General features: G+C 46.6%; 2 protein-coding genes across 2 annotated transcripts in view; one reads left to right on the forward strand and one right to left on the reverse strand.

Annotated features, from left to right (window-relative positions):
- The window catches only part of NEGR1 (neuronal growth regulator 1), a 1,973,203-nt gene that overhangs the window by 1,431,222 nt on the left and 522,207 nt on the right, over positions 1-19,774 (reverse strand). The window lies entirely within an intron of this gene.
- On the forward strand, positions 1,981-8,146 carry LOC147747394 (uncharacterized). Its single transcript, XM_086925796.1, has 3 exons — positions 1,981-3,103; positions 7,338-7,576; positions 7,871-8,146. The coding sequence occupies exons 1-3, from the start codon at positions 1,981-1,983 to the stop codon at positions 8,144-8,146; spliced, it is 1,638 nt and encodes a 545-aa protein (XP_086781922.1).

Raw genomic sequence — 19,774 nt, forward strand, 5'->3', positions numbered from 1 at the left:
TTATTGGAGCATTTTGGGTCTGTCTCTGGCCTGCACATTAATTAGCAAAACTTCCATTTGTTTCCACTCAATGCAGTGTCTACCCCTCCTCAGAGGCGCAGCGTCGATCTTCTACTCTCGCGGCCCATCGATGAGAGGTCCACATTCACTGATTTTATTCCACCTGGCATTTCCCTGGTTGGTTGGAGACCTTGGAGGCCTATTTTGGAATTCCAGGGCCGCTCCTGGTGCCTCTGTCAGTTTCTGGAATTCTCAAAGGTTAATTGCACCAGACATGGGTGGAGGCTGTTGGGTAACGAAACATGAGCCCCCACCCTCCCTGAAAGGTACACGAAGCCCCCCTCCAGACTCAATCATGAGCTTTCAGGTCAGGGTATTGTGCTGAGGGGGGACCTCTGGAGCTTGGGCCCCCCAAACTGTGGGGGCTGCGGGGGCCCATGTTTTGCCCTTGAGTGGAGGCTTCAAGGGAGAAAGAAAGCAATGGAGTGAGAGGAGGAAAAAGAGAAAGTGATCAGAGTGGGAGAAGAGGGATGGAAAGAGAGAGGATGGATAGGGGGAGAGAGAACGGATGGAAAGTGAAGGCACGAGGAGACAAAGGAAGTGAGGCTGCTTTTGGTTCCCCAGTCCAGCCCTCTTTGCCAAGTTGGTGAATCAACACTATACATACGTTGTCACCCATCCCCTCTTTCCTCACTATGACCTCCCATATCCCCTTGATGCTCTCCTCACCCCCTCAGTCCCAATCCCCCTTGCTGCCACCCAGCCCACCAATTCCCCTCCCTATTACTCCACCCTCCTGGCCCTCTTTCACAGTCTCTCCTTCCAATCCTCCTCCAATCCCTACTCATCCTCACTCTCCCTGAATCACAAGACTCCTCACCCAGATTACCCTTCCATTCCTCCTCCATCCCCCCTCACTCCTCCTCTCCCAATTCATCCTCACACCCGCTGAATCACAATACTCCTCACCCAGATTCCCCTTCCTTTCCTCCTCCACCCCCTCATTCCTCCCCTCCCAATTCAGCCTCACACCCTCTGAATCACACTATCCCACACCCTTCTTCTTCCAACTCGTCCTCTCCCTCCCAGAACTACACTCTTCCCATTATCCCCCCCTCACACCTACTCCAATGCACAACTGTACCTCCTTGCTGTCTCCAAACTTCTCTTCCACAGAGGTCTCATCTCCCCTCTACCCCGACATGCCACTCCTTTTTCCCTTTCAACTACAGCCCTCCCTGCTCTCCTGCCTGCCTCGGCTCATCCCCTCCTCAGAACAGGCCTCCTGCCTGCATCTGCTCACTGCCTCCTCAGAGCAGACCCCCCTCTGCAGCTAACTCCGAACCCCATTTGTCCTCCCCCCTCACTCTATTTACCCCCTCACTCTTATCTCAAACTCCTTACGCAACATCGAACTTAACATCTCCACTCTTACCAGAGATCTCTCTCATCTTAGGAACGATTTCCTCAACCTCAAATCCAGCGATCCTCCCCGAAGAAACACCGCTAGTCCTGGTCTAATAAACCCCACAGCTCTCCCTTATCAATAACGCCGAATATGCCTCCTTTGAATACCTCGTAGCCGAACTCAAAATACAGGGTCCCCCCCCCATCTGCCTTCACAATATATATAATCCGCCTGGAAATCACTACCCATTCATTGATGAGCTATCTAACCTTCTTACCCAATCCTCAATTTCCAAATCTAAAAACATCTTCCTGGGAGACTTTAACCTCCATTGGAATGATACTAAAGATCCCTCAATCTTCCTCCTCTCTGACCTTCTCGAAATTAAAGACCTCAAACAAATCTGTCAGTCACCAACCCATTCCAAAGGAGCCACCCTTGAAGCTTTCATAACCAGCAAAGATCTAGCCCTCCTATCTAACATCATTCCCATTGACTGGTCCGACCATCACCTTATCCTGTTCTCCATAACCAACTTTGCCTCCCCCCCTCCTTCCAAAACTATTAAACCCATGAAACTGATCAGAAATCTCAGTCTTATCCCTCCCGACTTACTTGAATCCAAACTTCATGCCCAGCTTCTCGCTATCCCTCCCTCCCTTAACACGAATGAAATGACCGAACAATATAACAAAGCTGTCACTGCTACCCTTGACCTTCTTGCCCCTCTCAAACTCAAAAAACAAAGAAATATCCCCTCCAAATCATGGTTTAACACAGACCTAAATAATGAAAGACGTAGACTCAGACTGACTGAAAGATTATGGAGACAGCACCCCTCTCGTTCTAACCTGACCCGCCTCAGACTTGCTAGATCGTCCTACAAAAAACACATCTTTAGGCAAAACACTTCCTTCTTCAGGTCACAACTAGATCGAGCTCAGAATAGGCCACAAGAACTATTCAACATTGCGTGCAATCAAACTGCTTCCGTTCCCCCTGTCCCACTGGCCTCGACAACGAGATGTGAAGAAATAGCTCTCTTTTTTTCAGACAAAATTAAACTAATTGAGCAAACCTTCCTCTCTACTGTGATCCCTCTCACCAATCCGAACATCTCTCTTAATATCCCACCCTCCACCATAACTCCCCCAACACCCACTACCGACCATCAAAACTCAGATCTCCCTCACCCCCCCTTGCCCTCCAATTTCCTGGACTCCAATCATCCTAACTCTCTTACTAAAAATAATGCCATGTGGCTTAACTTCCAGCCAGTCACTGAAAGAGACGTCTTTAACATCATTTCCAAACTCAAGCCTTCCTCCCACACCAAAGACCCTCTCCCCTCCAAACTTGTCCAAAACCTCAAACACATCATCACCCCTTCCTGGACCTCTATTATCAACAGCTCCCTTGCCACAGGCTGTGTCCCCACTTCATTGCAACTAGGCCAAATCACCCCCATTATCAAAAACCCTTTGGCAGACCCAAACGACCACAATAACCTTCGTCTCATCTCCAACCTTCACCTTCTTTCTAAAGCCCTGGAAAAATGTGTCCTTCTCCAACTAGATAGACACATTGAACACTTTAACTTACAAGACCCCTTCCAATCTGGCTTTAGGAAAGGATGCAGCACTGAAACCGCCATGCTAAACATTGATGACGACATCCACCACTCACTTGACAATGGTGAATCTATCTTGCTGATCCTCCTTGATCTCTCTGCAGTGTTTGATACTGTTAACCACTCTGCTCTACTAAATGTTCTTAGAGATCGATTCGGCCTGAATGGTATGACACACAAATGGTTTGTCTCATACCTACAACACTGTTCTCAACAAATCAAAATCCAAAATTGCCTATCTATCCCTAGCTCCGTCTCCTTAGGAGTTCCGCAAGGATCCATCCTCACTCCCACTCTCTTTCACCTTTTCATGGAACCCCTCACACTCATTCTTAAACAAGCCGGGATCAACTACCATCTCTATGCTGACGACACCCAACTCTATTATAAGATTAAAACTCATGCTGACATCCTTTACCTCAACAACACTCTCATCAAGATTCAAACCTGGTTCCACAGTAGCCACCTCAAACTCAACCCTAAAAAAACTGAAATTATTATTTTTTCCCCTAAAAATAACCAGCTCCCCATTCAGAATTGGATCTCTGACCTTAACGCCATCAACTGCTCCTTATCTTTGTCCTCCTCAGTCAAATCACTAGGGATCTCCCTTGACAACCTCCTAACCCTCAAGGTACACATCAATAATTCTGCCAAAGAAGCCCTCTTCACTCTCCGCCACCTTAAGAAAATAAGGCCCTTCATCCCTATTGATGATTTCAAACCAGTGCAATCCCTTGTTCTTTCTCGCATTGACTATGGCAATGCCATTCTCATCGGAATTCCCACGATCCACCTAGCACCTCTTAAATCTGTGCTTAACCTTGCAGCTAGGCTTACCTCAGATTGCAAGCGATTCGACCACATATCTCCTGCCCTTAAAACCCTTAAATGGCTCCCCATTGAAGGTAGATCCACTTAAAAAACAGCCTGCATTACACACAAAATTCTCCATCAGAATACACCGACCTACCTCGCTAGCAAACTCACTAAAGCTGGTTGCTCCCGTTCCTTAAGAAGTACTAACACCCTCCTTCTTATCCCCCTTCTAAAAAAGAAAACCACCCAGTCTCGATCCTTTTCCGGCAACGCTCCTTGCATTTGGAATGCCCTTCCAACTGACCTTCGCTGCAACCCTTCCTACTCTAGTTTCAAAAAAGAACTCAAACTACATCTCCTCAATAAATACTGGGGACCCTAATCCATATCTGTTCTCTTCCACTGGCTACATCTGTCCGACCCTAGATGCATTCGCCCTACTCGTCCTTCCTCCTCGTCACTTCCCCCTCCCTGTTTACCACCTTCACTCCTCCTTGTTTCCCCCCTTCCCTTGTCCACCCTCAGCCCGCATCCCCTCCAACCCTCCTCCCCCCACTTATGCCCCTCCCGCTTCTCTTCCTTACCAACCTAACGGACCATTAACCTCCCTATCCTGTCGCTGCAATTTTCCGGCTCTTTTTTTCCAATTTGTGCCTTTTGATATTTTTGATTTTTCATATTTTGTTGTGCTTATTTCCCATATTTATCATTTTGAAATCTGTCAGGCGGAGACTTATAAATTGTTTATATACATTGATGCTATGTATGTCCCCTGTCTTATTGACCTTTCTTGTCTCTAAAATGTAAAGCGTTCTGATACCCCCGGGTCCAGCCAGCGCTATATAAAACCTCTAAAATAAATAAATAAAAAACTTCACATTGGCATATACTTATGCGCAAAACAGCACAGAATGTGAAGGCACTTCTGTGGTGCACCTCAGCAGTGTGCTTCTTCTTTACTTCAGCTTTAACTTGAGCTGGTTTGGTAATTTCGTGAACACATATGCCTAAGCCTAAGCTGTTAAATAGCTTGGTTAGCAAATCAGAGGAACGCAATTTCACATAGATAAACGCATTAGGGCAAAAAAGAGGCGACTATGTAGTCCTATGCCTTTTTTCATGCCTTTGATTCTATACATCGTTATGGAGAGATTGTGTACACTTCTTATGGATTGCTGCAGAATAATAGGGGAAAACAAACGGCTATTCCATGCAATACTCAAAATAGATTTTGAAAACTTGTTTGCACCAATATTCTGTGAAGAGTTGGACCTTTGAGCACTGCTTTTGCAAGACGTCTGTATTTAGCAATATAACAATGGTTGGTGCAGACCTTGCCGGTCATTTACCCATATATTTTCTATCGATTTATTTAAAAATATTACCTTTTTTGGTATACCCCCACAATCTTAAAATGCCTCGTAGTCAAATGTATCTATAGCCCTGATTAAGTAAAATATGTATACATACCTATTGTAGCGCTGCTTCATCATATTTCGAAATGCATTGATTAAATCCCGTTAAAAAAGGTGTTTGCGTTTAAAAATTGGAATCTAATTGTGTTTGAATGTCCCTCTAGATTATTCAAGCCGCGTTGACCCGAAACTCTTATCCCTGCAAAGGGCCAATATTTAAAAGAATGTCTCTTGAAATATCTTAAGAGGAATAATAGAGTGAAGGACAGACGAAAAGCCACCCATGGCGGTATAATTCATGATGGAGTGTTGCATGTCATTATCGCAAAACATACAGTGTAATAATCACTTGAGGAGTGATAACACACAATTGTATGCTCCTCATAAATTATAGGTGAATGGCAGTCTCAGCTAATGAGTGCCAAACAGGGGCTCAGGAGCTCTAGTGATTACAGTGGAGGTGGTAATCACATCTGGGGCGAAGTATAAATGCATTTGTAATTAGAGAGGATTACAAAGCTTTTCAAATCGTCTCCAGCCAGCTTTTGAATCATGTTAGTATTTCTGCAGTCTGGACTTTTTCAAGGTGACACAAAAGTGGGATACACTCTTTCACATGACAGGAAAACAAAATAAAAACGCAAAGCAGAATCAGTGATCAGTTTACCATACAGATTATCAATTTTTATAAAACATCCCCTTCTCATCCTTACTACTTCCTATAAGTAAAAGTATTTTTTTTTAGAAAGCAAGGATGCATGTAATATTTATAATAGAAAAGATATCATGAATAAAACGGATGATACAAAGATGCAGACGGTGGCATGCAGTACTGCATCACACACTGCATGCAAGTATCCATCACTTAGGCAAAAAATACATTCAACCCTCAGGTGCTTCGACATTAAACTGTCCCTAGAAGCCTCACCAGACACAGCAACTCACAGCATATCCAAATAACCTGCTTCCTAAAATACACTGCTGCTCATCTTTTCGGCGAGCACCGCAGAGCAGCAGGGTATCGTTTCAAAGCCAGGCTCCCCAATTATTTAGTTATGTTGTTTCCCCTTCATAACGTGTGCAGTACACAAGAGCTGTCTACCCTCTAGGAAACATGGTTGCCCTTTGAGGATCGTTGGGGTGGGCGGTGTGTTTCTTAAACAAAGAGAGATTCCCAACTCGGCCAAAGGTCACTCCATTATTTAAAACCACAGGTGCATGTACTTCTTTCAAAGTCAGTCGGTCCGCATTTATTTCCACTTATTTGGAATCATTTACGTTATTTTCCTATTGTTTTGCTACATTAATCCATGCTTTTTTTTATCTCTCCTGTAGTCTGAGAACCTCTGTGCTAGTTCCAGCCACATAGGCTGAGTTAAAATTATATTAATTATGTGTTTGAGTGCAGCCTGGGTAACATGAGGCTGGAGACAGTTATGGTTGGTTTAGGTAATATTAAAATAACAAACTACCTAACAAACGTTACCTATGCAAAAGCCCATTCCTCTAATAGGATAAGAAAATATGGCATATTGTTCTGAGAAGAATTCGTTACCTGATTTCAGAGATTATAGCTGGAATAGTTGCTTTAATTTCTTTTCTGAATGTGGCTGCTCTTAATTAGTGACCATTTGATCATGTGTATATTGTACTCCTGATTCAAGTTGCTTTAAGGAAGAAAAAACAACTATTGTCAGAACTTCCCTAGGAAGGGAATACATTGATTTGTGATTCTGGAGTGAAATAAATGTTCCGATTAACATTATTACAAATAAATGATACCATATATTAACATATCCAATTCACGTTTAAAGTGAAATTGCTACACCTTGGCAAAAGGCCAACTAATAACTATATCTGAAATTCTTGAATTTTTGTTTAAAAGCTTGATTTGGACAATCTATTATTATTAAGTTTAGTAAAAATGCACCTAAATCCCTTTGGAGAAGCTCCTAATACATTCACCTTTACAGCTTAGATTAGAGTAAGGAATATCATTATCCTGGCAGACTACTGCCAGGGTAAATAGCAAACATCTACAACAACTTTGACTCACATTCCACAGTACTCCCCTACATCCTTACTCGCACCAGCAACTCCAACAGCCACTTCAGTGAATGGACACTGTTCACCATGCCAATCACCATAGTGATCATGGCCTCTATCCTCGCTGGAGCACCAAAATACCCTTGTCCCCACCACCCCTCCAACTTGGGACAGAAGGAAATCAGCAGCACTCTCACAGACCTCCTCAACTCATCCATCACAACAGCCACCTTCGATGATGCCGGGAAACATTCAGAGGTACACAGTTCCAGAGGAAACCATCTGCCAACCCCAACAAGATCAAGAAATACTGCCCCATCTCACTGCACCCCTTCCGGCCAAGATCCTGGAAGAACACAACCTTCCCGATGTCACCCAGTCCAGCTTCTGCTCCAACCACATCACCAAGACCACCTTAATAGCCTCAACCAATGACATCAGATTTATCATCGACCATAGATGAGACTGCAGCGCTGATCTTCCTCGACTCGACCTCTCAGTGGCCTTCCACACAGTCTTCCATCACACTCATCACCAGACTCCACCAAATAGGCACCAGAGGAAACGCCCTCAAGTGGATCACATCCTTCCTCACAAGACACAGAGAAAAGCTGCCTGCTGCTCTTTCCCTCTGAACCCAAGAGCATCATCTATGAAGTCCCACAAGGATCCTCACTCAGCCCCAGCCTTCTCAATGCCTATGTGAATCCACTGGCCGACATCATCCGCAACTACAGGTTGTGCATTGTTTCCTACGCTGACGATACCCAACTAATTCTCTCGCAGAAGACACCGCCACAACCAAAGTCAACTTCCAGAAAGCCATGATCAATGTCACTGACTGGATGAGATCCAACTGCCTGAAGCTGAACATGGACAAGACAGAAGTACTCATCTTTGGATAGAACACCTCCCTATGGGACGAAACACGGTGGCCCACTGCGCTTTTTACCTCTCCTACACCTACCAGCCATGCCCCGGCAACCTCAGGATCATCGTGGGCAGCAACCTCTCGATGAAGTGCCAGGCCAATGCAGTAGCCTCCTCTTGCTTCCATATCCTCTGCATGCATCGTAAGATTTTCAGATGGATCCTCATCAACACAAGGAACACAGTGACTCCAGTCCTTGTCACCCGCCAACTGGACTATGGGAATGATCTATACATATTAACAACTTCCTATCTCCTCAAACAACTACAGACTATACAGAATGCAAACGTGACTGATCCTGGACCTCCCCAAATGGTCCAGATTCACCCCCATCTCTGAAACCTCAACTGGCTCCCCGTCCAGAAGAGATACCAGTTCAAGCTGCTGACCCATGCCTACAACACCCTCCACAATTCTGGACCCTTCTAAATCAACCGCCACCTGACTTTCCACCAGCCGACCAGACAACTTAGTGCTGCCTCCCTCACCCTCGCACACGTCCCCACTTCCCGCGCAGCCACAGTCAAGGTTACTCCTTCTCTGATCTCTCTTCCAAATCCTGGAACGACCTCCTGCTTCACCACCGAACCTCACCCTCACTCGCTGACTTCAGGGGTTTTGCTATATATAATTACTGTTTGATTGATTGATTGCTTTATAGATTCTGCTCCCATTTGGGTTTTAGTCATCATTGCCACCGTGTGGGAGAAAGAAAATTGTTTGGATGCAGAGACTCAATGTCATTTTAATTTGAAAGATAGATTAAGTAATGCATGCTGATTCATTAAGCCTGTATTCTGAAAAACAGCAACTACAGATGAGTAATTAAATTAATGGCATATTCATAAGTATTGGTCTGAATACGCTTTTAACAGTATTAGAGCATTTCCAAGGTAGATATCTCATATGACACTGGCAAGATATTACAAAAGCTGAGACAGGTGGTGATGGCCACAATGTTGAAGGTAATAGCAATTCCATGTAACCAAAATACTTATCCATTGACTGCGAGAAACAGAAGAGATAATACTATGCAAGGATCACATTAAAAAAATTTAGCCACTGCAGCAGGTGAACCTATAAAGCATGGGCGTTGATTCACCAAAATGCCAGGGGTAGCGGAAGTGGCATCACTGACACATTGACCTCAATTACATCGGAAGAAGAGACATCATATGACATCTGACCCTGATGTTTTCCAGGAAGACTTGTCACATGACATAACATCACAAACAATTTGGATTTTCATTGGAAATAGTCACAAGGTAAAGCAAAGTTGAGCTATGCGCTGTTTTGCATAATTATGTATTAAGGGGAAATTCCATGGATGGTGCATAGGGGTTCCCAGATACCCACCCATGGGTTTTGACTTAAATCCCTATCTATAAACATTGGTAGACGGGAATGTGCGCAAACATTTCATGCCTTTACTGTAGAAATACTCTTGTCAGAACTAGGGGGCATATTACCAAGGCAGGCGAAATGAAATTATCGCTGCTTTTGCTTCCGTTTTCGGCCGCAGAGCGGCGATAATTTAATCGTCCAATAGCAAGCTGTTGCTAACATCAGTTAGCGACAGCTTTTAGGTGATAGCGAGCGGTTTGGGGCCCGCATTGCATGTCAGCGATATTTATCGCTAATGACATGCAAAGTGGGTATACCCAACCTGTTAGTGACTGAAAGCAGTCACTAACATCGCTATCGCCTATTATCAATGCAGGCGTAGCGACAAAACAATTTGCGCTAAGCGTGAATATTGCTGAAATCTAACGCCTGCTCAGACCAGTTAGTAGCCTGTATAGTCCCTATCAGTGATAATGCCTGAATATTGCTGGATTTCCAATGATATTCATGCATTTCGCCGCTATCGTCGGATATTTTATCGCTTTGGAGATAAACGTTGCTAATAGCACGTTATCTCTGCGATAACATCCGGCGATACGAGGAGAAAAAAAAAAGTCGCTAAGCTTATTTAGCGATAAATATCGGTAGTTGTTGATAATATGCCCCTAGATTTCTTTCATATGCTTAAAGTAGGCTCATATCCAAGGCATTTCCACAGCACAACGCTTAACAACAACCAATTATGTAAAAATGAATTTCTTTTTTTATTTAGCAAAAAAACTTTTTTATATATAGGCAGCATTTTTTAATATTTTGATAGCATGTTAGTATACTTTGTTCATAACAATTTAGTCTGAACAGAATTTACAGTTAGTTCCAATTTTTTCAAATGGTAAACAACATTTTATATTTTAGAAGAGCGAGACAATGTTATTTGCATGTAAATTATTCCAAAACAACATAACAAAGTGGCATAAAGAGTTCAATAAATAACATCATAAAAATGGCAGTAACCAAACAAAACAACCGCCAAGCAGTCACTCTAACCACTCAGAACACTCTCACACACGCAACACAGTCACACACAGATGATACTCCTAAGGAAACTTCTGCTTCTTCATATGACAGGCACTAATTATATTTCAGTGGTGTTAGTCAATCCAAAGAATATCCACTGATGTGTTGTCTTAGGAAGGTTTCCCCATATGGTCAGCCAATACACGTTTCTGTGGATGACAATTACAACCACCTTCCTCAGGGCCATACTTGGTAAGTAGTAAATCAAATAGGTGGGTTGGGGTTCACTTGTATGCCGAAGATGACTTCATATACATCGGTACATGTTTGTGGCTCACTGGTCACAGGCAATGTAACAAGATGTCATGCGGTTTAGAACAGTGTGTTTCTTATAAGTCTTATTGGTACAGTTGTGTACAGCTCCTCATGTTGTATGCATAGAACACACTCTTCTGTCTAAGAGGCTACATTGTCCAGTGGCCAGTCTCGTAATTAGGGAATTGCTGCAGTATAATATATTACTTTGTGGGTCTTTTAGTTCGTGGTAACCTGCACATGTTCTCTCCAAGTAGCTCCTTGAGGTAGGTGGACCAATTTTTTTTTTTACATTTCTTTGCTATTTTCCAACCAAGTGGGAAACATCTTAAAGCATAGCTTTTGTACTGGATGGCACCCCATTCAGTCCAAAACCTATGCTTTAGAGAATTCAAACACATTTTACTCTGGCACAGGCTTATGTGCGCCGGGCAAGGCTGCCAAAAGTGCGCCAATACAGAGGGAGAGAAAAAGTGTGCTATATCTTATCTTTCCCTCCTTTGACACAGGGCAGCGCTGCAACTTTGGTGCAGTATTGCCTTGCTTTAAAGAAGTTTTACTCACTACCTTTCACTTGAATGTCATTCACTTTCACTCATACAAACATGCTTACACATACAGAAACATTTTCTAATACATATGCACACTCTTGCTCAATTGAACATGCTTTCACCCACACGCATATATAAAACATACTTTTTAAACCATTTTTACTTACCATAGCTGCCACAATAGGATCTAAATGTGTTTCTTTTTTTATTACAATGAAAGTGAATCATAGATTATTAATAACTATTAGTATGATTGTGGCACTGGTTTCGCCAAGTCAAAGGCCAGAGGTCGAAAAGGCAGTGCTAAGAGTCACAAGGGGTGAGACATAGGTCACAGCTGCTCTGCCTGCCAACATGTACCAGATGCCCATATGCTACAGTTACTCAAACAGTCATATCTTCATTGAGTTGTTGATATGAAACTGCTCCATTGAAAACACCAAGTAGAGCTTCAGAGCAGAATTATGTTTTGCTCTTTTTGAGCTCTGTCAAAGAGCAGATATCTGGGTGGGGATGTCAGTAGTTGACACCCTAAAGCCTTGTTTTTCGTACTACCTACCTTTGTCAGCCCATGTAATTGATAACAATGATGAGCATTAAGCATGGGCGAATTTTGCGAATCTGGCGTTCGCGAATTTGCGTATATGCGAACTCGCAATCCGCAAAATCCACGAATTCTCGCGAATTTGCGGATTTTTTTTTTTGTGTTCCCAAGGGTTTCTGCCAGTTCGCGAGGGTTTTGTACCAGTTCGCAATTGCGAACTTACTTGTCGGCTCGCAACGGTCGCGACTTTGTTGCTTCTACGTCTGGTTCATCATCACAGGTTCACAGCACCCTCTGTTTCACCACTGCCACCCTCTGATTCACCCATGCCACCCTCTGGTACATCACTGCCACCCTCTGATTCATCACTGTAGATTATCACTGTAGATTATGGGGGGAAAAGCAAGCACACCTGCCCTGCTTTAACTGACATGAATTAATTTGGGGTTGATTAATGTGTCACTGAATTTAAACTTCCTGTCCGGCACCTGCTTCCTTATCTGTAATTTGCTTTCTGTTGCAGTGCAATTTTTTTCCCAGGACCTTTGTGGCCTATTTGTAGCTATTCTATGAGCCTGCTGTGAGGGTCAGAGCAGGGTCGTAGAATAGTTGCAAGTAGGCAACTGAACTCTGGAGGGGCCCCTCAGGAAGCACTAGTACTACAGGGAATGGTTACTAATGATGACTTTGAACTTTTGCACCTGCTGAGTGCTTTCAGTTTTGCAAAACTCGTTTTTCTGCAGAACAGCAACTGTAATGCCCCAAACAAACATAGGCAACTGAACTCTGGAGGGGCCCTTCAGGAAGCACTACAGGAATGGTTACTAATGATGAGTGAACTTTTGCACCTGCTGAGTGCTTTCAGTTTTGCAAAACTCATTTTTCTGCAGAACAGCAACTGTAATGCCCCAAACAAACTTACTTGTAAAAGTTGATTTCTAATCCAAAAGTGATCCAAAGAAAGTCTAAAAGGCCTCAAATCCAAAAAAGTGCAGACAAATGTCAACCTGAGGAGTTATTCTGATAAAAATCATCATTTTCCGAAGGTTTATGCTGCTTGCTGGTGGATTTCTTGTGCAGAATTGCAAATTTTGTAATTTCGCGAGTGCGATATGGCCGAGATACCCGCCACCCCCTCTCAACACAATCCCCAAGAATTGGGAAACCGGAAACAGTTCTTGAACTTTTGGAAGGCGGGAAGGGAGTCACCCTTCCCGGCCGTATTTATTAAAATATGAAACAAAAGAAAACATTGAAATAACAGTTTCATATAATGTACAATTTCATTTCCACATTACGATGTTGGCTAACCTTAACAGATCTCTAATACAAAGGTTCTCCTAGCCGATCTAACATCCTACAAAACATTTGACTTGAAATTGTACATCCTAACGTTAAGGGCCAACGGCAAGGTCGTAACCGGTGTCAGATCCCTAAACCAGAAATACCCCCCTCACTTGTGAGAGGGGCGACCGCACCGGGACGTACCTCAAGTGCATCTACCAATTTCCCTTTGTACTTGACGGGGGCCCCAATAAACTCGACGCCATTTAACGGTCGTTCGAGGGCTCGTGTGAGGTGTCTAAAAGGTAGCGTAAACCCCCTCCCGCACCCCACACAACTTACCCATCTGCCGTCGCAGATGTCCTGGCCCCGGGAAATTCCCCAGGAGGGGCCGTAGCCCCTCCTATCCAGGAAGGGGCCTTGACCACCTTTCCTTTCCTTCCGGCGGCCTCTCCTTAGACAGGACCGCCTCCCCGTTGAGGGGCCAATTGGCCACCTCCCCCGCGCGCTCCCATCCGTAATGGGTGACGCCCCCTCATAGGGATCTTCCAATTACTGCTCACCGATCATGACCTTACCGCCCGACCAAAATAAATACGACAGTTCTACCTAAGTTACTAAAATTTACATAGCAAAACAACATTTATTATTAGGCGAAAATGCTGATCAATCCTTGTTCAAAATTACTTTATTTGCAAAACATACTGAAAATAACCAATCTTTATTGCATCGTTAAGAAATTTCACGACGATCATCACAACCTGTAAGAAAACAGATAAAACCAAAGATACTATATCAACTGTATTTCCACCGAATTGCTGTCCTCAGGGGCTGGTGGGTGGGTCAAAATTGCTCTTCGTTCCGTCTCGAGCTCACGTGCAGCGGGGAGGTGCAGCTTCAGAGCACAGGAACAAGAGGATGCTTTCTTGGCTTCCGCTCCTTTTATCCGTCTTCAGGGTGGGCGTGAACCCGCCCCCGCCTGCCTCCGAGGGCGTGGCCGGCCGCGTTGGTGTCTAGGCCAGCCCACTCTAGGGCGGGAAAAAGGCGCGCCCCGGCTACGCCGCTTCGGGCATACCAGCCGAGACCCGCCTCCCGCCCAAGATGGCTTCCCGGGGGGATCGTGGTACTCCACCATACGTTCGGGGGGACCGATTGGTCGCCCCTTTCCATATGGCCGAGATACCCGCCACCCCCTCTCAACACAATCCCCAAGAATTGGGAAACCGGAAACAGTTCTTGAACTTTTGGAAGGCGGGAAGGGAGTCACCCTTCCCGGCCGTATTTATTAAAATGTGAAACAAAAGAAAACATTAAAATAACAGTTTCATATAATGTACAATTTCATTTCCACATTACGATGTTGGCTAACCTTAACAGATCTCTAATACAAAGGTTCTCCTAGCCGATCTAACATCCTACAAAACATTTGACTTGAAATTGTACATCCTAACGTTAAGGGCCAACGGCAAGGTCGTAACCGGTGTCAGATCCCTAAACCAGAAATACCCCCCTCACTTGTGAGAGGGGCGACCGCACCGGGACGTACCTCAAGTGCATCTACCAATTTCCCTTTGTACTTGACGGGGGCCCCAATAAACTCGACGCCATTTAACGGTCGTTCGAGGGCTCGTGTGAGGTGTCTAAAAGGTAGCGTAAACCCCCTCCCGCACCCCACACAACTTACCCATCTGCCGTCGCAGATGTCCTGGCCCCGGGAAATTCCCCAGGAGGGGCCGTAGCCCCTCCTATCCAGGAAGGGGCCTTGACCACCTTTCCTTTCCTTCCGGCGGCCTCTCCTTAGACAGGACCGCCTCCCCGTTGAGGGGCCAATTGGCCACCTCCCCCGCGCGCTCCCATCCGTAATGGGTGACGCCCCCTCATAGGGATCTTCCAATTACTGCTCACCGATCATGACCTTACCGCCACAGGCCGGATAGTTGACCGGCTATCCGGACCCCCCACAACACTCCTACCTAAAGGTCATGCTGTAAACTCCTTAACCATGCTATGAAGTCTCCTATGAGTAATTCGTTCCCCACCCGGGACAAATGAACCCCGTCCCCCAGATACATACTGTCCCCTTTAATACAACCATGCGAAACAGAATGCAGTGTACTTGAACGAAACAATCTACTCATTTTATTATTCATTTTCCTTACTGAATGATTCAGCGCAGAAACAGAAATAGCCCCCCGCCACACTTTCCGTGGGATCATATGGGACCATGCAATTGTGCACCCTGGAACTCTTCTCGCCAACCAACTTACCGTGGAAAGCATCGCCTCAAGAAGAAGTCATCTACCAGTGGTCACCAAATCATTGCCCCCAAGATGTACTATGACTACAGACGGCGGTGACCTTGTCCGCCCTAACAAACCCTCGAAAAATGAGCGAAACTGGTCAATACAGAGCCCGCCCTTTCCGTAGAAGGACACACTGTACCCGTATTCCCCAGCCACGTGAATCATGTCACCTGCTTTGAATACGTCCGCGGCACGCCTCACGTATGAGTGGCCCACGACCCACACCTCCTTTTTCACAGCCGGCAATGTCTGACCGCTGGCCCCCTGGTGTCGGGTCGACTGGACAGTCCGCCCCGCCTCGTAGGCTTGCGCAACTGAAAACCAAACAAAAACAAGAAGCGTGAGTACATCATAACAGCTTCACAACATGTGCAACCGCACATACCTCTTATAACAGTTCGAGGACCAACGCCCCACACGTTTTACTTGTTCAACGTTCAGACCCCTGGCTGTAGCTTCTGTGGCAGCCCCTATCCGAAAGGAATGGGTCCCAAAGTCGCCGGGGTTCAAGCCCGCGGCAGAAATCGACATCGCAAGCACCCGCTGAAACTGAAACCTCGTCAGTGGGGTGGCGTCAGCGTGTCTTAACAAGGTCCCCCCCCATGCTGCCACCCTCTGTGCTAAATATTCCTCTACGCACCCCACAGGGCACATGGCAGACCCGGGGATCCTCTGGATGATTACGCAGTCCCCGATCGCATCCTGATCGGATTTGGACCTGACAAACGAGACCGTCATTGTCTCCTCCCTGACCTGAATGTGTTCCCGGCACAGTCCCCCCATCGTATCCTGCTTGTTCCTTGCCACTAATTCGCTTACCCGCATAGCCCCATGGAATGCTAATGCAAATGCGGCTCGGAACAACACTGCTTCGTACTGGGATGAACATGTTACCGGTAGCACGGATAATAACAGGGCCAACCTATCCAGACCTATCGGGTGCCTCTCGTCTACTCTGCGACCCTCAAGGCGTTGCCACCCACGTAGCGCTTTTTGCACAACGAAAGACGCTGTCGGGTCCTGGATCCCATGAGCCCTTGCCATGAAGGAAATGGCGGCCCGATGCCTCTGGGCCGTAGCTACTGACTTGCCTGCGTGACGTAAAGAGAGCAGGAATCTCACTACACATTCTTCCAGACCCCAAAGCTCCCTCCCGGCAATACCCAAAAAGGCCCAATAGGAACGGAACGCCCCTTCATATGCCTTCCTCGTCCGGGGTGCTAAACTCTCTCCCACGAGGTCTTGTAGTTCGGGGCACCGAGAGACCAGAGAGCTTCGGGAAAGGGTCCCGCCACCGGGTCCGCTGTGGGCAGAAAACCCCAGAAGGCCTGCATACGGAAACGAGAGAGCGCATCAGCCGCTTGGTTCATTACCCCCGGCACGTGTCGCGCCCTAAACAGTACATTCAGTTGCATGCACAGCAACACAATTTCTTTGAGCAGCCTCAGAATCAATTTGCAACGTGCTGCCTGACTATTGATACACTCAACCACGGTCATGTTATCCGACCAGAACACCACAGAGTGATCCCTAAACCCTTCTGGCCATGTTTTCAAGGCCACCAGAATAGGGAATAGTTCGAGAAAAGCAATGTTACTCGTCAACCCGCACTCATGCCACCATGACGGCCATCTTTGAGCCGACCATTGTGTACCCAATATGGCGCCAAAACCCACACTCCCCGCCGAGTCTGTCCACAGCCCCAGCTCCTCGGAAGACACTGCCGGTTTATTCCAGACAATTCGACCATTGAAATCCGCCAGGAATGCAATCCAAATGCGCATGTCCTGGCGAACCTCTGCCGAGAGTCTCGTACGGTGATGTCCTTCCCTCAAGCCGACCATGGACTGTGCAATTGAGCGGGAAAAGGGGCCATCGGCATTACTCTTAGGGCAAAATTCAACTGACCAACCACCTGTTGCAATTGATGCAAGTTCACTTTCGTTGCACGAATACATGTCTCAAGGGATAACCTGAATTTTAACACTTTTTCTTTAGGTAAACGAAAACAACCCTCCACCGAGTCGAGCTCGATCCCCAGAAACTCAATCAAGGTCGAGGGACCCACCGTCTTACCTGGCGCCAATGGCACACTGAATTGATTCATTAGGACACAAAATTCATGTAAGGCCTGTCCACACTCAGAATCCCCGGCTGCCCCCAGAAACAAAAAGTCATCGAGATAGTGCATAACATGTTGAAAACCTGTCTTTCTTGTGAAAACCCACTGCAGAAAACAACTGAATTTCTCGAAATAAGCACATGAAATCGAGCATCCCATTGGCATACATTTATCCATGTAATAGCGACCCTGAAACTGAAAACCAAGGAGACGCTGATCGTCTGGGTGTACCGGGAGCAACCGGAACGCTGACTCGATGTCCGATTTGGCCATCAGCGTCCCGGGCCCCAGGCGATTCAACATGGCTACGGCCTCATCGAAAGATGCGTACCGCACCGAACATACTTCCGGGTCTATCGCGTCATTCACGGAAAGACCATGTGGGGCTGACAAATTGTGTATCAGCCGAAACTCACCCGGGTCCTTCTTGGGAACCACCCCTAGAGGAGAACACACGAAATTAGCAACTGGTGGCAAATCGAATGGACCGGCGACACGACCTCGAGCCACCTCTTTCCCAATCTTTACCTGCACCACTGCCGTGTGCTGTAAGACCGACATTTGATTCTTACAGTCCGGTACCCCCTGAAAATCCCCCACTGGGATGCGGAAACCATATGAAAACCCGTTCCGTAACACCCCAGCGGAGGCATGATCTGGGTATTCGCTGAGCCAAGGAATCATCGCCATGGTATCAATCGGAGTCGGTAAAGGCGCCCCTCGGACTATATTAGACCTGTTTGGCGCCCCCCTTACCACCGTTATCACCCGTTTTGGCTCTGCACATGGACTCAGGATGGGATGGCTGCCCGCACCCCCCACACTCATGTCTAAATTTGCATGACCCCTGGGGCCTGGTACATTTGCCCCTGTTAAAATTCCAACAGATCCCCCTTTTACCTGTGTTGCCATTCGGCTTCGTGTGGGACTCGTTACCTGTACCCGTCCGAAAGGGCGTCCCAGAGTTTTGGCGGGAGGATTCCCCCCCGTTACTCCCCACTAATGGCACCTTCAACATCCCTGTACTCTCCATTTTTTGCCAAGACACGGAGTCGTAACAATCCCAAGACAACAACGGGTTGTGTTCTTTAGCTTTTCTAAACAGATTACCATAGCAGAACCACTGATTGCCCCCATATGCCACAGAATACTCCATAATACGTGACTGATAAATGGGTAACTCGGTCAACAACTCAGGTCTGCGCTCCCCCATGATGGAAGTAAAAATTCCCCATGCTCTGCCCCAAGTACCAATGGTCTCGTCCACCTTAAAGGCGGCCATTTTTGCGCGCCAAACACTCGGATGCATGAGCTCCTTTTGACTCCTTACATGCTCGATCTCGTAATGGTCGGTAAGCAATGAAAACATGTTAACATATTTATCCGCCCAAATCAATTCCTTGACTTCTAGTGGGACGTGCTGGGCAATCTTCTCCTTTCGAGAAGGTGCAGAGTCCCCCCCCCGCAATCGGCAATGGCCGCTTACCTGAAGTAGACCCCCCGCTTGTCGCCGAACTTGGGCCCCCTGTACTTCCCACCGCCGGGACCTGCGGGGGAACAGGAGATGGAGTCTTCGCAGCCTCCCTAGATTCCCGCAGTTGCCTCATCACTGCCCGGGCGTCGTCAGCCGTGGCGCCCTCGCTATCGTTTCCCAACCACGCTGCCAATTGCGCCGCTAACTCGGGGGGCATATCCTCCCTGTTCGCAGGGGTGACTACCACAGGGATTGGATTCCCCTCCTTTGGCGCCGGGGTTGGCTCCTCTCGTGGCGCTTCGGGAACCGGGGTCTCCCCCCCAAGTGCTCCCCTTCTGGGCCTCTTGCTCTTTCCACCGGGGATTGTTCCCTGTAAAGGCCGTTTCGGTCCTCCCTCCCCGTCCTTAGCCTCCACCTTTCTCTTCAGATCGGCTATCTCCTTCATGAGTATGCGGAGCATCTCCTCGGTACCGACCCGCTTTCCGACCTTCTTGGGCATTCTCAGACGGGATATCTATAAGACAAAAAGAGAGATTACAACGCTCAAAATTGCTCTTCGTTCCGTCTCGAG

The sequence above is a fragment of the Lissotriton vulgaris genome, chromosome 1_1 (genome assembly GCF_964263255.1).
Source record: "Lissotriton vulgaris chromosome 1_1, aLisVul1.2, whole genome shotgun sequence".
Taxonomy (NCBI): Eukaryota; Metazoa; Chordata; class Amphibia; order Caudata; family Salamandridae; genus Lissotriton; species Lissotriton vulgaris.

Bases quoted from the DNA above. Each gene is read 5' to 3' on its own strand.
- LOC147747394 (XM_086925796.1), top strand. From the start codon at position 1,981: ATGAAACTGATCAGAAATCTCAGTCTTATCCCTCCCGACTTACTTGAA. The intron at 3,104-7,337 runs GTGAATCTATCT...CACATTCCACAG, and splicing joins CCACCACTCACTTGACAATG to TACTCCCCTACATCCTTACT. The intron at 7,577-7,870 runs GTACACAGTTCC...TCCACCAAATAG, and splicing joins ATGCCGGGAAACATTCAGAG to GCACCAGAGGAAACGCCCTC.